The sequence below is a fragment of the Tachysurus vachellii genome, chromosome 8 (assembly GCF_030014155.1).
Source record: "Tachysurus vachellii isolate PV-2020 chromosome 8, HZAU_Pvac_v1, whole genome shotgun sequence".
In the NCBI taxonomy this organism is placed as follows: domain Eukaryota; kingdom Metazoa; phylum Chordata; class Actinopteri; order Siluriformes; family Bagridae; genus Tachysurus; species Tachysurus vachellii.
In genome coordinates, this window is record NC_083467.1 from 20269086 (window position 1) to 20294981 (window position 25896).

The window sequence follows — 25896 nt, forward strand, 5'->3', positions numbered from 1 at the left end:
GAAAGGAAACTAACTAGTGTTTTTTTCAAGTTAAGCTCTGCGGTGTAGATGCTAGATCGGTTTAGCGCTAGATCGTAGCCCTTAACAAAAGACTGCAACTGGATTGGGATTTTTTTTTTTTTTTTTTTTGTAAACAGAAATATTTACATATACAGAGACATGACTGTGATTTCTTGTTGAAACATGAGACATTTCTTGTTTTATTTGTTAGAATTTAATATTATATTTCTACTTAAATCACTAATTGATTTTTAGGCCAATGAGTCAAATAAACAAACAAGCAAACAAACAAACAAATAAATAACATTTTTCAAGCTTCATTTGTAGAAACACAACACCAGATGTGTAGCGGTTTATTCAATGTGTCAGGATCAATAATGGCAAAGAAAAAAAGAGGTATTGTTCCATCTCTGCTTATAACACAACTAAAAAATTTATGTTTATGTAAAGGGCTTGTATAAATGTAGTTAGGAAAATACTGGAAAATGTCATTTTATAAATTGCTAAATGAATAAGGAGTTGAACACAATGGGGTGTGCAATTATAAGAAATAATAAGTAAGTATTTTCTAATAACTGCAATTCCAGCAAGAGTCATTTTATTCTTCATATGCCACTTTGCAATTCGCCAATTATTGCAATTTGTTTTTAAAGTTAAAGTGTATTGTTTCACAAAGCAAGTTATTTTCCTGTTGACACTCGTCTAATAGCAGCTATAAAGTGTTGTTCTTTCAGCGGCATCTTATTTTATTTTGACTTGGGAGTTAAAAATGTCAGCCCAAAAAAATCCAGCTGAGACATCAGGCCTCTGTGCTGAAGAGCGACACTGGAGACTCCTTACAGAAAAGTTCTTACAGAAAACCTTATAAACACAGTATCATGTTATTACAATTATACCAATAAAATGTTAATAAATACTAAACCCACAACATAATATGATGATGAGTGAATTGTGCATTTTTCCAAGGACAGGGGAAGCTGATGAATTGCTTTTGTGTGGTAACTCAAACACTACAGATGTGGCAGATGGAGTTTAGATAAACTCCGGCCTATTCATTTAGACACGGAAGGAAACAGCCATCAAAAACACACAGTTTCTGGACTGTAGAATAGACACAGCTCTGCTCCCTCAGCACTGAAGAAGCGGCCATCCGTTCATTCGAAAGATCTCACACACACACACACAACACGCACACAAACATGCCCACACAAACAACATGCACACACACACACAAACACACCCACACAAACACCACGCACACAACACGCACGCACACACGCGTGAAATATCAAGCAATATGAAGCAACACAGACACACACCTTTTCTAGCAAACACACAGTATTCCAAAAGACAAAAGATTAGCCCTCCCTCCATTGCATTCCCCTTCACACACACACAGCTTGTTTATAGAAAACATCTGGACACAATTACCCGCTCGGCGGAAAGCACAGCAACAGTTTTTGTTGCCGCTAGAGTTTCGGGGGTGGGGGGGCTCGCTGGAGAACAAACAGTCCCATTATTTACACACGCGAATGAGAGAAGCAGAGAGAGAGAGAAACTTACCCCAATGCCCCCACAGGGCAACCTCACAAACATGGGTGTCACAGAGCCTGCAGAGGAGAAGAGAATGAGAGTAAGATGTGATGATCACCTTTTCGGACCCCTGAGGTCTTCCAAAGTGCCGATTTCATCAAGTTAGTAATGTGAGTGTTGCCCCCAACTGTCTGTCTGATTCTGTGAAAAACGAGACTGACAGGTAGAGTTCTCGCTCTGAGAACACTCTGTCCATCATTGAGTTCTCACGCAGTGCAGAGAGAAAGGGGGGCAGAGAGAGAGAGAGAGAGAGAGAGAGAGAGAGAGAGAGAGAGAGAGAGAGAGAGAGAGAGAGAGAGAGAGAGAGAGAGAGAGAGAGAGAGAGAGAGAGAGAGAGAGAGAGAGAGAGAGAAAGAGAGAGAGAGAGAGAGAAAGAAAGAGAGAGAGAAAGAGAGAGAGAGAGCAACAGAAAAAAGAGAGAGCAAGTCAGAGAAAGAAGGGTAAAGAATGAAAGAGAGAGTGGTGTGTGTGTGTGTATATGTGTGTGTTGATCAACTGCAGCACTGGACCTAATGATAAACCACATGGGAGGTGTGTTTAATCGCTGAATGTTGTTTGATCACTGAATGAAAAGCATGGCAGTGGTTGAAGTCATGGAAAACTGTGTGAGGCTCCCTTGCGGCCTTGACAGACAGCTCTGGGGCACATTCAATTCTGATGAAAGCCAAAAGGGGGAAATGGTGCTGTTTGGGAAAACAAGCTTTGGGGAGGAATTGGGTCTAGTGTGAAGAGCAGAAAACAGGCCTAATTCTACAGAGGCAGCAGTGTCATTAGTGGGGAAGTGGTGTGTGTGTGTGTGTGAGATATTGAGGGTGTGGGTGGGTGGAAGTTTATGCTGATTGGTTACACACAAACTGAGAAAATGAGTCAATAAAATGGCTCCTTTCTCTCACCGTTGGCAAGACATTTGTATATGGATCTGCATATATATACATGTGTGTGTGTGTGTGTGTGTGTGTGTGTATATATTTATATATTTGTGTTCGAATGAATCTTACTGTCTAATTTCTGTCTCAGTGGGTTGGTCCCGTAGAGCAGCACATGAGCCTCAGAGTGGACCGTCTGCAGTTCCTCTAGTGTGGCCTTCCTGCCCCGGATGCACTGTAGGTATAACACACACAGCTGGCATCAGTTTTAAGTATCTTGCAAAAAGGTTTTATTCAAAACAGCAACCTGTAAAGTTCAGAGCCCTCTTCTGCCTGTGAGGTGAACTGCAAGTGGAACTAAAAGCTTACCCTAAATGTATAACTCTGCTTTGAAGAAACTATTTCAAGCCATTGTGATCTGTGTTTTTTTTTTTTTTTTTAAATAAATAAATACATAAATAAGGGGTGGGGTGGGGTGGATAACGAGGGTGGGGGGCAAATTTGCTGTCCAGAAAAATTAGAAATTACAAATCGCACCTTTAAAAGGGAGAAATTACGAAAGGTACAGAAATGTCAGCTAGGAGTATGTGTCAGAGGTGTATTGTGATAGATTAGGGTTCAAAATGCAGGATGGGTCCCAGACTGGTCATGAGCAAGACTCATATCCCTTAAGTTCAATAAAGCAACAGGTGAACCTTCATGTTTTATGTACGTGCACAAAGCCACAATTTGAAGTAACATTTGAAGTGAATTTTATTTTCAGTTCTATGCAAATTATGCATGTGACTACAGCTCATGTAAATCTAACACACGAGTGCATTATTTTATTTAGGATGAACAAGTTATCTATACCAGAAAAGTCTCAACGTGACATGAGCACCTTGGTGTTTGTGTGAAGTGTGTGTTTGGTCTGCATCCTGTATAGTACATCACTTCAACGTCCATTAAACATATCATTTAATATAAATATTAACGCCGTGTACGTTGTAATGATATCAAAACCGCGTTGTGTTTCCCCTGATGATCTGTGCTGAGCTCTGAAGCAGTGTGTAAGAACATAGCTTCAGGTTTCAGCCTGGATGTGCTGTGCACCAGAACAAAGTGCTTGAGCAGGAAAGCTGCGGCTCTGAAATAACGTGCGCTGTGGCACTCGGCCAGACCGTGAGGGGTTCTCTGAGGAGTCTGATCGAGCCAAAACCCCTCACCTGCACATACATACATGTGTGTGTGTGTGTGTGTGTGTGTGTGTGTGTGTGTGTGTGTGTAAGCTACGGTGACACCTGCAGCAGCGGAGGGTGGGTTAGCTCATGGGTTTAACTAGCGCATGCAGTTAAAAAGGGCCCTCAGGGGCCTGGCTGTGGCTGGCAGCAGCCTGAAATGGCTCCACTGTCTTTAAGGGCCCCCCTGCTGTAGATTAGGGGGTATTAGAGTCGTGACTGCCTTTAATTGAGGCCCATTTCTGTGTTCCCATCTCCCAGAACAATAAACAATCTCACAGAAGAGCTAACTACACCCACTTCCCATACCACGAAGAAAGAGACAAACGGGGAGGATGAAGGAGGGAGGGAGGGAATGAAGGAGGGAGAGAGAAAGAGAGAGAGACTGAGATGTGCTAATGCTGCTGTGCCTTGTTTACTTGTTTGTTTGTAGGAAAACAGAGACGGCAGCTATGCAACGTCTCTAATGGTCGTGACGCAATGGAGCACTGAAGAGGAGAAGAGCGTGGTGGGAAAGATTAGATCCAGTTAGAGCTATTAAACTTGGGCTTAGTCACTGCACGTCAGTGGTCTGTATGATGCCAGTGAGGAGGAATGACCGCTGCAGGTGTCCCCGCTAACGCTGAGTCTCGCCGTGTTGTACTCGGGGCTATAAAAGTGCTCTGTGCAGAAGTGCTCATTTTGGGGTTTTAGGCTTTTTCACGACTGAATGATTAAAGCTCCATTGTGGAAGGAAATCTCATCCTAGAACATCTGAGGCAATTAAAATAACCCAAAGACTATTCTTCCTGTGGTCGTTCCCTAAAAAATCCATCATGCAGCAGGAACAGGGCTGAACAACACGGTGATAAAATACCGACGTTGTGATAAACTGTTGTGATAAAATCGACTGATTAGACGTCAAAGATTTGCAGTCCGTCTATAAAACTGTTCAAAAAGGAAAATTATTCCGATTCGAAAATCTGCTTAAGCAGCGACTGAATCTGATGCTAAAGCCTTGATTTACACAAAACTGTATGAATGCGCCAGGTTTTAAACCTATAATCAATAACATATTTACACTTAACCTACATTTATTGCCCATAAAACAGCCTATTATTTAACTGTCATGTTGCTTAGCAACTACTGTAGTTGCTTAGAGCTGAGTGTTAATATACTATAAGTTTGACAGAACAACAATCAGTGAGGTGTGTATCACTAATGCAGGACTCTTGACACAATCTTCAGCTCAGACAGACCATTATGTGTCACACCTTGGCCAGTCTTGGCACTAGTATGAATACTGGGACAGACTGACAGACTTTGGTCAGTGTTTGTGGTGTAATTGTGGCTTTTTAGCACCCTCTAGAGACAAGAAAAATACACTGCACTCACAAAATCGCCCGAGTCATCGCTTTTGTAGTGTAAAGTGAGAATTGCGTTATTCTTCTATGCATCTGCAGGAATATTGTGACAGGGCTGAACCTGGAGATTACCCTGAGAACACACTCACTCCCCCACACCTAGGGGCAATGAGGAATATCCAATCATATTACTGGCGTGTTATTGAGAGGTGGGAGGAAAGCAGAGAACAAATACATTTAAGACCAAATAAGAACAAATACATTTAAGACCATCATAAAAAATGTGGTAAAGGAGACATGTAGCTGTTTTTCTTGAAGAAGTCCTTGCATTGTATGTATGTATGTTTTTACTATGTTGTGTTTATGTATGGCTGCTACCTTGGCCAGGTCTCTCTTGTAAAAGAGATTTTTGATCTCAATGAGACTTCCTGGTAAAATAAAGGTAAATAAATAAAATAAAAAGAGACCCTGCAGGAAACCCACACAGACATGAGGAGAACATGCAAAACTCTGAGAGACAGCAACTGAACCCTGAAGGCCTGTGGTATAAGTATGAATGACTTTCCTGATGTATACGATTTCGATCTAAGTTTACTAAGTTCATAAACCAGTAAGAGGGAAATTGAAAGTAAAATAAATAAATAAATAAATAAATAAAATGATTTTGCTACCTCACACTTGCTGCGCAGTCCGGTCTCCTGCAGTCTGGACCAGATACTCTGGATTCGGCCGGCATGCTCTGGGTGGGTGTTAGTGTTGCCACACATACACTGGTGCTTCTGCATTAGAGTATCATACACCAGCCCTGTGAGCGTACAGACACACACACACACCACATCATCATCAGCATCACCATCATTAAATCCAAGACCAATGCAATAGCAAATTAACCAAGTAAACAATTTGTTAAACTACAAATACACAAATGCAGCCATCATGAACACTAGAATATCAGAATAGATTTAAATTGACAAAAGAAGACTCTCTCTTTCTCTCTCTCTCTCTCTCTCTCTCTCTCCATCTCGCTTTCTTTCTCTCTCTGAATCACACTCTCCTTTAAGAAGGGATGGACAGATCTTTTTTGTATGATGACTATCTGCAAAGACCTGTAAAGGCATGTTTGTCCTTTCAGCAAGTTTTGAGAGTGTGAGACAAGCTCAAAGACAGCTGAGAACAAAATTACTGCATGAATAGGAAGAGGGAAAAGGGGGAGGGGGAGAGAGAGAGAGAGAGAGAGAGAGAGAGAGAGAGATGAATGAGCAATGTTCTAGTATGTGCGAACAAATCACTGGAATAATTGTATTGATTTGTTACACTTGGTATAACTGTATGTATAATTGTAGCCAATAAATACACTGTAAGAATAATTCAAACACATTTAAAGCAATTACTAAAATAATGCAACCCTAAGGACAGATTGTTGAAATCTTATTGCGTTTTTCATCTAGTGAAAACAAAGAAAAAGCGTGATATCGATTGTGATTGTGAAACACAAACCAAGTCAGTAACAGATGATGAAACATACCTGTGGAAAAAAGGAGGTTTAACATGACACAAATATGAACTTTTACATTTGTCACTGTTCACTGGATTATTTTTGAATGAGAGTGCTGATGGTACTGACCGGTGGTGAAGCGTGGCTTAGACGGAGGTTCCTGCACTACAATTGGGAACGTTGCAGAGGCAGGAGAGGACTGAGCTCTGGACAGGGGACGGTGCCCTGGTAAAGTGACGGACAGGCCAGCGGCCTCCATCGACGCCTGGTAGTTTCTTAGTTGATGGATCCTCTGCTGTTCCAAAAGGAGAGCCTGCTGCTCGGAGAGGAAGAAAGGAAACAGCGATACTTGAATTTCTGAAGTCTTGAACGAACATGTAGTTACTAAACACTACCAGAAGATGGCGATCTTTACATAACATTGCTCCAAGGTTCCAACAGTGACAAAGGAAGTAAAAAGCCAAACAAGTGTTGGGAGAAAAGTGTGAAATATAAGCAATATAGCCCTTTTACATTTATGGACCTGTTCATAAACTTTTATAAATTTTTACAGAAACACGTTCATCCTTGATGACCTAAAGAATTGACCGTCAGCTTCAGGGTTTAACAGTACTATTTTAATATCTGAACAGGGGGAAAAAAACCTGAACTCTGATTAGGTCCACTAATGCAGCAAATATCTAATATTAACATATCCGAGTATATAAACATAATATGAATGTTTTCCAAAACATTTACCATTTAACATTTGGCTGGTTTCCAGACTTGCCCATCAACCCTGAATAAACTAAGCCTATTTTGACATATAGATGCTACATAACCCAGAATGCCTCCCTCTGCTGTCACTAACCTGAAAGCCTGTGTAAATCACTGTGTGTGTGTATGTGTGTGTGTTGGGGCTGTGGAGAGATGGATACACTCGCTCCTGCTGACTGAAACACACAGTTAAAGCTAGTGGCCTCAGTGGAGCGGGGGCGTGCTGAGACACGGTGGTGTGTGCGTGCGCGTCTGTAGGTTCGTTCGTGACTGTGTGGGTGTCAGAGTTATTTTTAAGCCTAAGCCAAAAATCAGATATACAGCCCAGAACACATTCAAATGCCAGTAGCAGGCTGAGACGAAATGTAATCAGTAATGTCTCTGTATATCTTAAATACATATCTTAAAAACACAAACTATCATTTAGGCTTTAAGTAAAAGGTAAAACGAATATTTTTGGTTCCATCTGGACCTCTAACAAGTGTCTGACCTGTCTGAAGATCAGCTCGTGCTCTGCCTGTCTTTCTCGCTGCTGCAACTCTTCCTCCAGCTGATCAGGAGGCTCCTGTTTGATGGTGACTCCATGCAGCAGGCCTTCAGCCGGGTCGTTCAGTGCTTGGTGCTCCCTCAGCTCCTCCTCCGTCTCCTCCGGGTGACTCTCGTGCTGCCTGCCTGGCTCGTTTGGTTTAGTGGCCATAATCTGCAAAAATGAAACATATATGAATGAAACGAGTGAATGAAAAGGTTTTTTTTTTCAGTCCTTGCACAATCAGCCCTCAAAATCTGCAGACTGTTCGCTGTATTGTACTGGCACCCATGAACATCCGCTGGCTGTCTGAACATCTGAGTCATCTGAACAACAAAGGCTCAGCAATGAAATGAGCACATGTATTTATAAAGGTATTTGTTGCTGCACTACATCGAACAGGTACTCGCTTCTGTTCAGTCACTCTGGTCAAGTGGGTCTGGTAACTGTTGCTTTGAAACTGTCTGCATTTGGAGGACATCAGGGGCAATACTAGGCTCTATCAGAATATTTAATATACACTCATACATATTTAGGGCATACGTAACACTATAGGAACTACAGCACTTTGCATACGTGGCCCTTCTTCTTAAATCAAAACGTCTTTTCTATGTATTTGTTTGCAGATCTTTGGCTGTGTGAAGTCTGAAGTCTTAGACATCACCAGTCAATGGATTTCCTCTCTGGTGATGATGTGCCAGGATTTTACTGAAGCTATCTTTACTTTTCGCTTGTTCTTTAAGGAACTGAAATGCGTGCCCGGTTCTTTGCCTTGAAAAATGTTTTGGGTTGCTTTCGAAGTATGTCTCAGGTTATTGTCCATCTGTCCAATAGGTTTTAAAGCATTTGGAGCACAATATATAGCCCTGTACACATCGATATTCATCTTGCTGCTCTTGTCAGCAGTCATATCACTATGCACATGAAATCAACTCAATTCCTTTTATCCTTATTTGGAGGAGAACTTAGGAGGGTTTTTTTTATACATGGCTATGAAACAGCCCAGCAGCCCAGCATGTCCAATGACTTCTGGTCACTTAAAAACACGTGCGTCTGCATATAAAAAGTGCTGTGATTCCAACAGCATTCGACTCGTTTGAATGTGCAGAAAGTCTGCACTTTGGACCCATGTTCATTATTTACTTTCAACTCCAATATACTGTGGTGGAGAGCTAAAGTAACAATAACACAAACTGCGTTATCACAGTGGAAGATAAGCAGATGGCTGCAGAGTAACGGTGCATTTACTGTATTTTTAAAAAGCATTTTGCTGCTTCAGTACATTTCTGTGGTTTTTATTTTATGCATGTACAGGTTAAAGCCTAGAAAAAAAAAAAACACATCTATTACGGCCATGCAGAGATGTTCCTATTGAGCGTCACACAAAAGATGCAAAATAGGGTGCTAAATCTCTCCTATTGCATAACCAGAAAATCCTGACTGTTAAGGCTAACACATGCTTTCCACAAGACGACACCGGCCATCTGAACACAATTACATTTACATATTTGGCTGACGCTTTAATCCAAAGTGTCTTCCAGTTGAGACAGGATATATCTGAGCAGTTAAAAGCTGAGGGTCTTGCATAAAGGCAACAAACTATTGAAGCTTGGCAGCGCTGGGGTTTGAACTCTTAACCCTTTGAACCTCACTGCCAACCAACACAACCGGAGGAGAGCAATAAGTTGTTCTAACAGACATCTATAATTGTCTGATTGACAAGGGGGGAAAAACTACACCTTCCACCATCTAGACTTGCTCAGGTCCGATCTAAAGAAGGCTGCAGATGGTTTTCCGCCCCGATTTCCTTGCTCGATGGAAGAAGATTTCCATAAAGCGTATTGTTTCTGCCGGCTTTGTCAGCACCCCTAATGCTCCACAGCCTTATTTACAGAGAAGCAATTACGAAGAATTAACTACAGAAAAGCACAAACGGTGCTGAAGCCTGACGAGTCAGCAGGCTGTGAGAGTCATCGGCTCTCGCTCTAGGAGTGGCGCAGGATCTGTTACTGAAGAACGAAAAGGTGAACTTCACCACAGGAGCTCAACAGACACTACACCATGAGAAACGGCTTACGCACACACGGGCCAGCAACGTGATCAAACCATAAACACGGATCTCCTGTGCTGAGAATCTGAAACAAGAGCATGTCATAACACAGAGTGCAGAGCGAGGGAGAAGAGGGGAGGACAGAGATACGAGGAAAGAAATGCAGGAGGTTTTGTTCTTTTATGGGTGCTGACACCCCACCCTTGAATTTGCCTGCTTTCTGGAAAAACTGCCTCCTTCCCTATCACCACGACAAGATCACACACACACACACACACACACGGACACACATGGGAACTGGAGCCAACACTGGCAACAGCACAGCACTGTGGCCCTGAGCCAAGGGAACATCTTTGACGTCAGAGTGCTTGGCAATGCCGCAACCCTGTCCTTAGTTCTCTAAACAAACTTTGCTTTTTTCAATTTTCTTTCTTTCCGCACCCCTCTCTCCCTCTCTCTCATTGCTCTTTTCACATTCTTACTCATTTACAGTGGAAATTCACCGTGTGGCTGTGTAAGCAGTGATTAAACTGCTCTTTGCACAACGTGAAAGAACAGTAGAGAGACAGAAGAGGGAGAGAAAAAAAAAAAGTCGAACAGATTAAATGAAAGAATGAGTAGTAAAGATTTTCCATGAAGCAGCTAGCTCATAAACAAACATAGCTACCTAGAATTCTGTAGAAACATATAAACACATACACGGACACATGGTTTGTATGTGTAAAGAGGAGTGCAAACTAAACACACAGCGCTTACACATTCAGAAATGCAGCTGCATGAGAGTAAAAGTCTTCCTCGCTCTAAGCACTTCACATGATTGTGTGGTGCACATATCTTTCCTGCAGCAGTTCCTAACTGTGCAGGTAAACACGGGAAATGCCACAGAGGTATTACATTCTTCTAGCGTCTGCAGAATGAGCGGCAAACAACGCCACTTCCAGGGAAAGAGCGATTTAGTGAAGGCTTCTCCTCATCCTGGGAGCTCGGCCTGCTAACGAAAGCCACCTCTCATCGCCAGCCTGTGTGTGTGTGTGTGTGTGTGTGTGTGTGTGTGTGTGTGTGTGTGCAGATCCTGAGGCTAAACTGTGGTAATGACATCAGCCCTCTCCAGATCTAACACTGCGACAGACATACAACATACACACACAACACAGAGAATAGGGGGCTATTATTTTTTCTACTTTAGTCTACTTAATGTTGTGGCAACAGCTGTTATCTAAAATTCATGAATTAGAGAGAGAGAGAGAGAGAGAGAGAGAGAGAGCGAGAGAGAGAGACAGGCAAAAGATACAGAAAGATGAGAGATGAGAGATGAATAAGGGAAAAGGAGAATAGTGAGAGAAAGCAAGAGAAAGAGAGAAAAATGAAAACAGATGGAGGGAAAACCACATGACAAAAAGAGCAAGAGAAAGACATGAATAATGGAAAAGGAGAACAGAGTTACAGAAAGAAAAGATAGAGTGAGAAGGTAAATAATGAAGAAAAAAAATGGTGAGGGGAGAGAAATAGAAAACGAAAGAAAGACAGGCAAAGAGAGAGGGAGAAAGAGAGAGAGAGAGAGAAAGAGAGAGAGTCGGAGAAAAATGAGAGAAGGAAATAGACAGAGTGAATTAAAGGGAGAGAGCGTGACAAAGAAAAAGAGGAGAAAGAAAGAATGGAGGGGAATCATTCATTGAAGTAATTCTCTACGCCCACACTCATCACATGACATTACATTAAGAGAGCAGCTCACACACACCCTCACACACACACACACATGCTCACACACACACACACGCTCACACACCCTCACACACACACGCACACCCTCAAACACCAAAAGATGTGTGTGACCAAATAAAGGATGTGCATCTTCCTGGTTGCCATAGTGACAAGGAAAATACAGGGAGTGACAGAACAGGAAGAAGGAAAGGGAAGGGAAGAAGAGAGATAGTAAGAGAACAGAGGGAGGGATGGAGAGATGGAGGGTGTGTACTGCACCTTGCTGATGTGCAGTTGCTGTTGCTGGAAGTGCTGTTTCTGTTTGACCAGGAACTGCTGGTGCTGCTGCTGGACCACAAGCTGCTGCAGGGCCTGTGTGTTCTGGGGCAGCGGCGCTGACTGGGTTCGACCCAATGGCCGGTGAGGACGCAGCTTATGGATGGAGGGTGATTGCAAAGGCAGACTGCTCAGACCTGGACACACACAGACACAAAGATTATTGTCATCTCATCAATCCATTTACCCCATTCATCCATCCATCCTTCCATCCATCCATCCTTCCATCCATCCATCCATCCTCTCATTGATCCCCTTCTACCAATCCTTCCTCTCATTTTCTCATCCATTCATTCATCCATCTCATCACCAATCCCATCATCTATCCATCCCTCCACCCCATCACCCATCATCCATCCAACCTCTCATTGATCCCTCCTTCTACCAATCCTTTTCTCTCATCTTCTCATCCATCTATCCATCCTCTCATTCATCAATCCATCCATCCATCGATCCCCCTTCTACCAATCCTTCCTCTCATTTTCTCATCTATTCATTTATCCATCTCATCACCTATCCCATCATCTATCCATCCCATCACCCATTCATTCATCATCATATCATCCATCCCAACATCCATCCATCCTCTCATTGATCCCTCCTTCTCCCAATCCTTTTCTCTCATCTTCTCATCCATCTATCCATCTTCTCATCCATCCATCCATCCATCCATCCTCTCATTGAGCCCTCCTTCTACCAATCCTTTCTCTCATCTTCTCATACATCTATCCATCATCTCATTCATCCTCTCATTTAACCATTTATCTATTCATTCATCCATCCATCCACCCATTCATTCTTTCTCCCATCTAATCTGTCATCCTAATTTGACAATGTGGCAGCCTATGAAAAAAAAACGACGTAAAAGTTTCACCGGAACTTCTAAAGTTATGCACTACACAAAATGTTTGATGCATGCTGATAATATCTAAAAGATGTAAAGGGTTAACCCTTAATTGTGACAGTTTGGGTGTACCGATATACAAGATGCAAATCTATAAGGTTTATATTTACATAATGCACCAGTAGAGCAGTAGTAGAGCTGTAAACGCTGGGGCAAAACACTGGTGTTGTCTTTAAAATTGTTATATAAACACAAATGGCTTGACAATAAATATACAGCTCACTTGGCTTAGAACACTGATTCATACTTGACAGGAAACGCAATGCAGTACGGTGTAATGTTCCTGAGTAAGCTGACAAACATCACAATCTCTAAGCCCTGAGCCAAAGAAAACAGAATGAGAGGTACATTTTTAGGTAAGCTGTTAAACTCAACCGATAAATATGGATTTTCTTAAAGAGTTTTTCTTATTTCATCCAAAATTTAGTCACCTGCCAGTTCCCTCCCATCAGCCAGTAAAAGCTACCATGCGGGAGGATCGATGTAGGAGAACATGCGTTCCTCTGCAACCGCATGACCGCATCACATGCGGCATAACACTCTTGGAGAAAAGTGCTATTTGCCCTCTTCCACATATAAGAGCTAACAAACAATACCTCATACAACAGCTGCTATTATATTAAGTGCTCATTCCAGTATTTTTGCACATGTACTGTAGAATATACAGTATGTACCCTGTTCAGCGCTGCTTTTGTGTATGTGTTTTGTAGTGTTTGTTTGCACTGTATTTTGTCTTGCACTGTTTGCACCAGGTTGCACAGATGCACTTTAGGTGGCTAGGGTTTACTAACTTAAGTCCTCAGCTCTGTGTTCTATGTAGCTCTCTCTTTGTTCTATGTAGCATCATGGACCTTGTTTCACTATGTATTGCGTCAACTATACATGGTTGAAATGACAAAAAAAAAAAAAAAAAAAAAGCTGCTTTTTCAGCTCTTCTTGAAACAACTGCGATTTTTTTATTGTTGCTCTGATTGTCGGTGAAAGACACTATGCCCCTCCCACCCGGACAACACAAATAATTTTGCTCCCACAGGTCTGTGTCATTGTTAAGATTCAAGCTCATGATCCCCTGATGACAGAACTAACAGTTTACTGAGTGAGAGCCAGCTAAAAAGAAATCACCAATATTTCTTTTAATGTCAGAAAAGGAAACAATTGTTTTCTTGAAACAACAGCTAAACATATTGTAAAGCTATAGGAGGCCGTAATTACTGCCAATGATTTACTTGTCATGTGTGAACACAGTTTATTTGTAACGTGCAATCATGCTCCCTTGGATGCTTCTGGAAGCGTCAGGAGCAGAACGATGAGACAAATGCTTAGAGAGCTACTCGCAGCACCAGATTATGCGCTTTTCTCTACTATGAAATTTCAGCATTGTCAGTTAATTAAATTTCAATTCCATTTTATTTGTATTGAGCGTTTAACAATAGACACCGTCACAAAGCTGCTTGGCAGAAATCTGGCTGTAGATTTAGATCGCTAATGAGCAAGGCAGATGTGAAAACAATTTCCTCAGAACTACATGAGGAAAATACTAGAAGAGGAATCAGAATCAAACGTGAACTTGTTCTCTTCTCAGAATAAAAAGGCACAGGCTGATGGTGTTTATGAAATCTATGAATCGTTACCGGTGCTGCTCGGTATCAGTGGCAAAATATCCGCATCAGACAGACCTTAGTATGTATATTCATCACTTAACAGTGAACAGTCAGTGTGTGCTATGTGGTGTGGCTGGGAAACTGAGATGACTCCACTTGACTTCTCCTAAGTGGCACTGTGTAACGGTGCTCTTCCTATGGTAAAGCACAATCAACACTGTTCACCCTCTCTGCAGTGCCTGTGCTGTGTGCTTCCTGCGCACTGATTTCAATAATCTCTTGAACAGATGAGATGAGGTGGAGGAGAAGGGCTCTGCACAGACGTTCATGATACAGAAGCGAGTCAGTGCGAGCAGAGAGTCGACTATGTCACCGAAATCTCTCTCTCTCTCTGTCGGCTGTGCAGAAGTATCGACCTTCCTGTAGCTGCCATGCCGAGCTCAGTGGGAGGCTAATTAACATTGTCTATGACTAATTTCATTAAAATAAAGCTTCCTCAGAGCCAATCAGCACAAATTGATGGCAATTTGTAAGGGATAATGTTCATAAAGCAGCGCTTAGAGCGAAGATGGACATCCAGCTTGATGATGCACCAACCCGCCGTGTTATTTGCTGAACCGATCTTTAACCAAAGAGTTTATTGAAATTTTTCACGTCGCTGATTGTCCTGAAATTAGTCTGATAGTGAAAAATGGCTCATTACATTTATTACAATATACACAATCCTCGATATAGCTATGCAACCTGTATGTAGGCTATTAAAGGTTTTATTTTTTAAATCCAAACACTAACCCTAGACAGGAAAATCAAGGAAATGTGTTAGTCCTCCATGTGTCGTGGACATTGTAAAACTGTCGTGGAATCCATCATAGATACACACAGATAAAGGCATGTATAAACCCAAACTTAAAGTGTAATATATACCTGAAACCAGGGGATTCTGTGACTGCTCCAGCATGGCCATGTGCTGCAGCAGAGGGTTGTGGGCGGAGCCTCCCTCTCGCTCCAAGGCAGAGGCAGCCAGATATGAGGGAAGGTGGGCTCCAGTGATGAACGGAGTGGTTATGGGTAATCCGGGCTGCAGGCCTGCTATCGCCAGCCGCTCACCCTCCTGCTGACCAGACGCCACCTGGTGAAAGACAGCGGCAAGAAACAAAGGCAAAGAAAGCAAACCAGTGTGTGAAATGTAAAAGCAAAGAAATGAAAGGAATGTATCAAAGCTCAAAAAGTCAAGCCACAGAGACTGTGTTTCTCTCAAAATCAATGTGTGTGTTAGATCTGTATTTCTGAGGGGTCAGCAAGCAGCGGTCAGTTATTGTGTCTCAATGGGTCCTTTCTGAAATGGTAGTGGCGCTGAAAAGCCACATACAGCACGCTGACCATCCAGACAGGAGCCTTCTATGTGGACTCTTCATCTTGGTGACCGACCAGAGCAAAGGCAGTGTCAGAGAATAGGGGAGAATACGTCAGAGATGAAAGCATGGAAAGGGAGGAGGGAATGCATACAAAGCAATAAAGACAAGGCATTGAGCTAAAGATAGGCAGAGTGAGAAATCTGTGTGTGAGAGAGGATAAGAGTAAGCAAGAGTGAGAGAGAGAGAGAGAGAGAGAGAGAGTGAAAGTGAGATGGAGCCACTCACAGTGGTGGAGCCGGTGGCTGGCAAGCCCAGAGTGATATTTGGGAGGGAGGGGGATGTGTACAGAGACAGCTGGCTAACAGGACCCTCTCTGCTGGCAAGACGATGTGCCAGGGAAGGCTGGAAAAGAGCAAGACACACACACACACACACACACACACACACACACACACGAATAAACGCTGTGATCATAACTAGTGGCTCTGTGTGGTTTGTGTAAAAAACATGTGCACTCGCTCACACACACACATACACACACACTATAATATAAGCACTCTAGAGCTTCTGTATGTAACGCAGCAGTATGGCTGTTGGATAATGTCTATATTCATTCTGTCACAGTTATTTAGAAAAACTGGCAACAAAAAAAAGTGTTCATTCTCATTTTAAACCAACAGGAAACAAACAGGAAATAGTGTACATTATAAAACTGTATTCCTGCTAATGTATAAATATGTCAATTAAAAAAAGACTGCTCCTTAATCGCACTGCTCCTCTTTTAAAAGCTGAAAATAAAGCAAAGTGAATTTATGATGAATGAATAAATATACCACCACGGTATGCAATCGCACAGTGTGTATATAGACACTAAAGTCATGCTTTTGCCTGGTGCGGGAAAAATAACTAAATAAAAGCAGCTGATTTAAAGTCTGAACTGAGGCTGAAGTACAATGTGCAATGTGAGCTGTACCTCCACTGGGCTGTTGGAGATTGAGCTGGTGATGCCGTTCTCATTAGTGATGTTGTTGGAGCTGTTGTTGGGTGAACTCGGCCCAGAGCCCGGTGCACTGTTACAAGCTGATTCTTAAAAAGAAGTAATTAAATAAATAAAACAAATTTATAAAGCAGACGGACACAAGGTCTGATCAGTGTTGACTAGCCTGCTGTTGGTAACTCACTCCAACAGGCTGCTCTGAAAGACCAGCTCTTACTTGTGGGTTTTGTTATTGAGTCACTCACCTGTCACGTCCAGAGAGCGTTTCTTGGCTGTGGTTACGGGGCCGTCCCTCCTCCGCAGCAACGGACTGCTCCGTCGCTCCGTCACCTTCTGCTTCAGCCTGGAGCGCAGTTTCAGATTCGGCTCTGACGCTGCGGGGAGCACAAACACACGCTGTGTTCACATTGGAGCCTGTCATATCATGCTCAAATCCTTCCTTCCTTTCTACACATAATCTGATACTAATCTGCTAACCTGTGTTTGCCAAAGATATCACATTAATAAGGTGATTTCGAAATCAAAAACACACAAACTTCAAATTCTGCTTTAGGTTAATCTCTACCAGAGCGACCCTTTGACACCTGCACCGCAAAACAATTTTTTTGGCAAGACTCTGGGTTAAGGTTTTTCTAAAATTCTCTTTACTGCACTGAATTTATTACAACTTTGCATTGATAATTTTGCTTCCAGTTTTCACAGGGCTGCTTCAGAGTCAAGTCGCCTTCAATTATATAGCACAATTAAAGGACAAGTGGCTGCCGATGTGCTTTACAATAAAATGAATGCCAAGAAGAAGTAAACATAAATAAAATGAAATAAGTTGAGAAATGAATAAAGCAATAAAAAAAGCAGTGAAAAACAAAACCCCACTCAAAAATACAGGTCAAAACAGAGGATTCACCAGTACTACCCCGTCTATGTCAAGGTAAATTAAATCTAAAAAATAACTAGCACTGGTTTCACAGTCTTCATGAAAAAGTGTGGATGTCAGACTGTAATGATGTCATTTGGAAGTGTGAACTGGATCATGCTAGCTTCAGCAAGAAAGCAATAGTCTGTGCAAAGCATTAATCCTAGAAATAAGTATTTTCCCCACACACCATCCATTTGACCATTGGCGTTTCAACCACTAGTCCCCCTGTCTCCACTCCCTTCATTTAGTGGACCAACCCTAATGACCCATGATTAGCATGTGACCATGTGTCAAATGTACAAGTGTCCGATAATGAGTGCATCCAGAGATCATTAATGGCTTTCAAAACCCACTGGGTTTTGGTCAATATTAAGTGCGGTCAGTAGCCACTGAGAAAATGACCACCATCTTCCTATTGTTCACGCCCATTTAGAAACACTAAGTTAGACCATAGATAAACCTGTCTTAATGCACTCATCTAAATGCCCAGGTTCCACGACTTGAAGTACTTTCCAAAGAGCACTCTGTATTAAAGAGCTGGTCTTGCGGTTGCGTTTAGCAAACTAGGTGAACGTAGGGGTGGCACTTCTTGTAAGAGGCAGGACTATTCCCAGACATCTTTGTTAAAGAATGTAGTGCATCCTGCCATTAAGACCGTGCATTAGTCAAAGATGAGGAACACAGCTGCCAAAGACTGAATTAAGTTTTGCCCTTTGCCATTTAATAAGTGAAGTTTCTAGCAAGTGCACTAATGGCAAGAAAGTAGCATTTCTTACCCAAGCTGAACAAGTAGTTAAGGTCACACCAGTGGGATATTTTAGGACGACGGTCCAAACTTTGGGAAGAACAGTGGATGCAGGAAGGACATGAGGTGAATTCGATTATCAAACTTGTACCTTTGACAGAAAGTTCTCCCATACAAATTTCCCCAAATCTCCTTGAACAGGAGAGTATGCACAGTAATCTCAGATGAACAATATAATGCAATAATCAGGAAATATATTTGGAAGAATCAAGTGAGGAGAGGCTGTCATGCTTTTCTGTGGTGGGACGTTAATTGTAATAGACTGGGCTACTGTGTAGCCATGGCCGGCAGCCAGCATCAGGGCATCGCCAGCTGTAATTGGAATGTATGAGGGCTACCATGAGGCCAAGGACCCAGGGACACCACACTCACTCTGGAAAAGTGTTAACGTGGCAGAAGTGAAGCATCGTGGTCAGCAGTAGAAAGAGACACAGGGTCACCCTTAGACTTGCTGACTTTTAAGTGTTTTTACATGAGCACTCATATATTTGCTAAAGCAAATATTTGATGTGTGCTGAGGGCAAACACGTACACATTTCACATATACCCTTACTTTATCAGGTTATGTACATGAGATGGAGATGGTGGAGGGTGGAGTAGGTTCGAGTCAGCTGCATCAGAGCATTGATACAAAATGTTCTGTATAGGGCATACTTCAGTGTTCATCTACAGAAACTACAGTACTTTAAGCTAGATAGTCCTGCAAGCTAGATAGCCCTTTGTTCAATTTTTATCTCATTTTCTCCAGGTTTGGTCATGTGCCAATTCCTACTCATGAGTCAGCTCTATAGCTACAAACAGAAAAAAAATTGTGAATTAAAATGAACCAAACTGAGAAATACGAACCAATAGAAAACAGTAAAAGACAAAATCACACAAAAACAAAGGTCTCACCTCTGCACTGAGGTTAATGAACCATGTATTAACATTATTCAAGTCAAGCAGAGTCTGAATATAACAAGCGTTGGTTTCAAAGAGCCTTTGAAAAAATGTGGAGTCTTCATTCTGCAGTGCTGTAATTTGGGGGTGTGCACCAGACCATGCTAGCTTGAGCAAGAAAGCAATAGTCTGTGAATAACAATAATACCAGAAATAAGTGTTTTCCCCCACACCGTCCATTTGACCATTGGTGTTTCACCAGCTAGTTTCCCCTGTCTCCTCTCCCTTCATTTAATGGACCAAAACTAATGAAATGTTCAGTGTATTGGGCTTGAATGTTTATGTACAGAAATTACATTCAATTCTCACCCACTAGCCAGCTCTATGGTGAATATTTAGGGAGGGCGATGACTAGCACATGCTTACTTCCTACACAACACCAGAATCCAGCCACCACAACTTTTTAAACATAACATGCTCAAGGAAAGCCCCCTTCCACATATATTTATATATATTTAAGATCACAGCGGCTAGTATCACTCCGGATGACAGAAGAGAGTAACAACACCTGACAGCTCTTGGACTCATTGGACAAATAGATGCGGCATCACTGGGATTTGAACTTAAACGTCTGTCCTATTGTCGCGCAATTATGAAGACAGAAAATGTCAACCACACAAGACACAGCCTTATGGTTAGGAAGTCTACTGTAGTGTGGCACCAGGGTATAATCCTGCACTCTGTTCAGTATAATTGACAGGATATTAGATAATACGAGTGCAATGCTGCACACCCCCCAAGCTCAATGGGATGGATTCTCAAGGCTGAAGCTACTCTTAACATCTGCTTTTGAATAAATGCAATTCTCAAACTTCTTTCTCAGAAACTGTCTGACTTTACTGTTGATATGTTTCCGAGCTTTTCAGGTTGTTAATACCCTCCCTGTTGTTCGATAAAATAACTTAAAACAGTCCTGGACAATTTTATATCCTCGTGCTCCCAGACTTTAAAAAGAGAATGGTGGGATAATGGCATTGTTTTGGAGAAGCTTGTCATTTTCTATGTCTCATTACTATTTATCATAATGTTTGTTACACTTTCCTGCACATCTCCCGCACAAGGCATCATGGGACTTATTATTGGAATGTTGCAGATAACCACTGAATATTATTACCTGCTGGGGAAAAAAAAAAAACAGACTAAATTGCTCTGAAATTCATGCACAATGCAAACAGTGCCCATGTACTACAAGAGCTTGCAAATATTAAACCAGTGAGAACACTGCAGTCTGTTCAGCCAACCTCAGACCCCAAACAGTAATAAGAAAGGATTTATAGCTGTAGATCTTACCTCACCTCCTGCTGTCGTTCTACACAGGGACGCTTTTGTTACGAGAAATGTGCTTCTGTATGGATTAGCCTATAACATTCTCTCATAAAAAGTCGAAGTAACGCTGCATGGGAGTACATCTCAAACACACACCATCTGGGCTCCCTGTGTCTAGCGTCTTGCCAGAAATTGCACATAGATAACATGGGAGAGCAAAAAAAACAAGATAGAAATTAAAAGTAATGTTGAATTTCAAAGCCAGGCTTAGTTTGACCTCCTGCCGTAATAACAATAGAAAACAGAGAAGTACAGCTCAGCACGACCTCCTGTAAGTGTGCTGATTAGAATGCATAAAACGGGTTATTAATCAGATACTAAAGAGATCTCGGTTGCATGAAAGATGGTTATCTGCATGCACCCTGGGTGGACACCAAATTCTGAAAAGGCAATTGCAAAAACATTACCAGGAGAATAGCTGCAGTAGCCTTGTTGATGTTTGTCCCATTGGTACAACCAGATTGAAGACTGGCATGTGGCATGTGCGCAGCTGAAATGACTTGGAGCAGCTGAATGCAAAGCACAAAGCATTGGGCTCTTCACAGGGCCATAAAAACAAGAACATTAGGAACCTAACTGTTAATGTGCACCTTGTATTTTGGCACAGGTGCGTAAACAAACGGTCGTTAAAAAAAATTAAAAGCGGTCCCGAATTGTTCATCGATCTTCTCTTCAGCATACGAACCGATTTAAGCTCATCAGGATGTGGAAATGACGCCTCACAAGCATTAATCGATCTCAAAGTTTATCCACTCATTAACTCCTCATCAAAGTTCATCAGAAAACCTTTCGCAGGCTGATGAATACCTACAGTAACTAGTTTTTGAGAAAATGATTTCCTCTGTTCTGGGGGGTTAGTCATCTCTATTCTGACACAATAAAAGCACCCTGGTACATAAGGGGAAAGGGAGCATCATTCGGCATCTGCACCTGACACTGCTGAGAAACGCAATTGACAAAGATGGGGAGGTAAAAAAGTGCAAGCAGAAGGAGAGGCGAGGAAAGCCATTCCCCCCTGCACTATAAAGCTTGATGAAGGCTGATGAGAAAGCTCTGCAAGGGACTTTAAGTGCCATCAAGGACACGCAGTGACTGTGCCAACTATGGCAAGTCACCAGCCGAGTGCAGTAGAACGAGCAGGAAATGATACACAAGTCGTCTGCTGAGATCCATTTAATAAGCGCTTAGCGCTGTTAGAAAGAGTTCGAATCAGGTGAATGAGCTCCAAGAGCTGTTCATGGTCTAATATAAGGGAGGAGAGCACACAATGTTCCATGTGAGGAATGAGTACTGTCCTCAGCAGCACTGAGGGCACCAAAATGGCTCACTCTCATGGGACTGTCGCTTCGCTAAAGAAACACACAAACAGTGAGCAGCAGACTGCTCTAGAGGACACTGAGGGATGTGCCAAAGTAAGAGTTCATCGGGTTCTGATTAAAGTCGATTACACAGAAACGATGAATATTCATACTGATTGTGCAAAACAAAGTCAACTGATATATTTACCTTCAAAATAGATAAATAAATAAATTTTGGACACAGAAAACATTCTGATCTCCAGCACATGGCTTGTTTTTTAGGCATAACATTCACTAGTGTAGGATTAAGAATGGTTCTGATTTGAAAAAATGGCAAGGTAGAAATAACAGGTCTTGGTTTTGTGGTTTTGCATAACTTCTGGTTAAACTATAAAAAATCCGCACACCTTCTGACCAATCAAATTGGAGAATTCTGTGCCACCGTGTTATTATTTGAGGATATAACAAAGTTTAATAAAATAGTTGTATTGCTTCAGCTCTAACTTCATAGTTAAGTGAGTCAGTGCTGCCCTCCACCCATTAGTGGTAGTACAGATATAATGAGTTCGGTGGTGCACGAGTTGGCAATAAAGCTTGCAAACATGATCATATTACAAAAACAACAGAATTGGCATAGCTCCAAATTTCAACCAGGATGCAAGTATGTAAAGTAAATAAAAATGAATAAAAGAAAAAATAGTGTGGAAGGTTTCGTAGGACTCAGAGGAAGTGTGTGTGTCTTCAAGTTGAGGCTAATGTAGAGGGACCAAAAAAAAGTTATAGCTTCCTTTTTTTTATATAGATATAGCATGTACTAGACGTTTTCCTGTTCTGTGTCTTTGACGTGTGACATGTGGTATGGCTCCAGCAGGTCCGTCCCCCGCTGTGCCGTGTTTAGTGAACATTAAGGCCCAAACTGTAGCCTTCGGGGCCATGGAGACTAACTGCTTTAGTGTCGCAGCCTGATTCCTTCCAGATTGCTGCAGATTTTACTTGATGCTAGATGGTCCGCTCCAAATGAAAATCACCATGTCAACATAGATGTGAATGGTACTTCATTATAACAAGGAGGCGGCTCATGTGGAGGACAACTGGGAGGCAGGGATGCTGGAATAATAATAGCTTCCTACTGTGTGCCTAACAAAAGATATTACTATAGACCTGGGGTGCTGAAGTCATTTTAGGTAACAAACCACATTATACTTGGTCCGATGTCATGTGAAAAACTCCTTTTAAGCGTGTTCACTTAACATCGCTGATCAGAGGTCCATACATTTGCTCATGTGGAAAGAGACAGGGTTACAGCATCACAATTTTAGCTTCCTACTGAACATTTCCATTTCATTAGCACATTTTGTCAGTAGTTGTCTTTACGGCCTTGCGTTAATTCATCTAGTGGAATAAAAAAAAAAAAAAAAACTCTTTTTCTCCTTCTTTCCATTCCAGCTCAGGTGATTTTTATTTTGTTTCTAAATGTATCTAGAGAACCAGATTAGAAACTTTATCAGCTGCATGCTTGCCACTCTCGCTATAGACATTCCATGCATAATTCACTTCAAAACATGAATGAAATCATTTTTAATAATTGACTTTCATTTCCTGCTAAGCTAAGAGAGAGATTGCAAAAAAAATAAGAGTATAGAGAATTCTCCCAAATGCCACTTTTTCCACCCAACATTTCATTTTACTTCCTGTGGGAAAAGCTGGACTTGAATTGATCTCATACAGTTGAACAGCGCAGTTAAATGAGGGTAGAGAAAGGACCTGACCAATGGAAATATCAAATCTGTGACCCTCATGTCAGCTGGCACACAAAGGCTGTGTTCTCTCTTTCGGAATAAAAGTGCCCTATACACAGCTCCGCGTGCACCCACTAATGAATGGACGAAGACACAAGAGCACTCCAGCAGCTTGTTTCCACCCTCATTCACCCCTCGTGCGTCATGAGAGAAGAGGGGAAAAAAAAGAGACAACAAAAACCCGAATCATGAATTGGAACAGAGAAGGACACAGATTGTCTGCTCTATCGCTAATCAGAAAGGTGAAAGGCTCGTGTAAAACCGAAGGAGCTTATTAAAGAAAAGAGCCTGATGGGAAAGGAGGAAGACATGGAGCGTCTGTGACAGGAGACGGATTGCTCTACCCAGCCCCAGGAATGCACCGCAGCAGCCAGAGCAAACTGAGGTTTATCTACAGCGGGAGAGCTGGAATCAACACTCAGACGTGCCTCGCCACAAAGTGAAGAACTGTGACCATACAAAGGAACGCTTGACTTGAGGTTTAGATTCTTTCCCCTGTATATAAAAAACACCACCTTCCTGAAGGCGTGTCCAAGTTAATTCATTCGTTTGGGAAATAAATCTGCAGATACCAAGTACCTCTTAAAGGGGAAAAAAAAAAGCATAGGTGTCTTAAACTAATAGCCTAGAATCTTCCGACCTAAGATTCGTTCAACGAATGATGCACTAAGTGATGCATGATTACGCTAGAAACAAACTTTAACACTAGGATTGTGAAATAAACAGAAAACCTCTTCACTTAAATCTCATGTATAACAGAAGTTTAAGGTAAGGTCTTAATTAGGACAAAATCTTTTATGAGTTTTTGAGTCCTTTCTTGAACGTCTGAAAATGAAGCTCGAAATATATATAACTAATCCTTTCAGAGATCACATTAAAGATAGAAGAATTTAAGGTGTGGGTCCGCTGCATGTACTTCCTAGGCCTTTTTTATTTTTTACTTCATCTGAAATTGCTTCAGAGGCAGCACCAGGTTACTGTAGCTTGCCAGATCACAGCTCCAGAAATCTGTATGATCCTCAGCTTGGATTAATGTCCGTGAGGATTTCTTCTTGGTTCTCCGGTTTCCTCCCACATCCCAAAAGAGCATAGAGGTTGATGAAGTGTCATTACTAAATTACCCCTAGGTGTGAACGAGTCTGCAGATGTGTATGCATGGTGCTCTGCGATGGAAAGGTGATATATTCATGATGTATTCCTCCTTCATCCTCAGTATTCTTGGGACAGGCTCCGGATCCACCGCAACCATGACCAGGATAAACCACTTAATGAAGTTAAGCATGAATTGTTGAAAAGAAAATGACACAGAAACCATTTTGGTTAGAAGTGTTCTCGTACCCTTCTTAAATTTTGATTCTATAGCCACATATTTTGAAAGCTTTGACGTCATTTTCAGGCCTTGGACTTGCTGAAGTTCCTTTTCGAGATAATAGCAGATACTCTACAAAAATAGTGAACATTTTAGAGAACTGTGCACTTTCAAATGAACAAGCTGTGCAATGTTAAAGTGACAAGGAATCCAATTTTGAGGTCAGGAAATACAGAATCCAGATTCCGTGATCCTCTGTCCTGTGATATTCTTCTCTGTGGAAGTAGATCCACCCACTCATGCTCTCTCGCTCGTTCGGTGATAAGCATATTGCCGCTGTAGCATCCCCTCTCCTCTCCTTCCCAGCCGAGCTGTAATTGCTGTGGTGTCTCAGGGGGCTGTGTGTGTGCAGGGAGCCTGGACCCAGCTGCACTGCAGTACTCTGACAGGTCCATTTCCAGCATGATTAATGAGAGCAGTGGCCTAATCTCAGGCAGCCTAAGGTGAGTGTGCAAAGGAAAGGCCCTTAAGTGCAGCTCTCCTGCTGAGGGGAGCAGCTCAGGACCTCAGGCTCTGGCTGCACTCTCTCAGGGCCTTGTGTTGGGCACTGATCTGCCTTATTCGCCGGTTCACTCGTAATAATGCTTAGCAGCTGGCAGACATCCCGCTGCAGTACCTACAGTAGCATAGTCACTTCCTCAACCGCAAACGTCTGCAGAAGCTTGGGCTGAGCATAACGAAGTAGAACTGTGTAGAAGCCACAG

General features: G+C 42.1%; 1 protein-coding gene across 8 annotated transcripts in view; it reads right to left on the reverse strand.

Annotated features, from left to right (window-relative positions):
- The window catches only part of hdac4 (histone deacetylase 4), a 165994-nt gene that overhangs the window by 30499 nt on the left and 109599 nt on the right, over positions 1-25896 (reverse strand). For 7 of the 8 annotated variants that reach the window (XM_060876829.1, XM_060876836.1, XM_060876830.1 and 4 more), the window contains 10 exons: positions 16986-17114; positions 16717-16829; positions 16029-16145; positions 15313-15517; positions 11827-12020; positions 7761-7970; positions 6644-6830; positions 5691-5824; positions 2592-2694; positions 1564-1610 (listed from right to left, as the gene is read on the reverse strand). In XM_060876829.1, coding sequence (XP_060732812.1) covers positions 1564-1610; positions 2592-2694; positions 5691-5824; positions 6644-6830; positions 7761-7970; positions 11827-12020; positions 15313-15517; positions 16029-16145; positions 16717-16829; positions 16986-17114 — 1439 coding nt within the window. The remainder of the gene's footprint in view (positions 1-1563; positions 1611-2591; positions 2695-5690; positions 5825-6643; positions 6831-7760; positions 7971-11826; positions 12021-15312; positions 15518-16028; positions 16146-16716; positions 16830-16985; positions 17115-25896) is intronic. The other variant, XM_060876831.1, reaches the window with a different exon arrangement.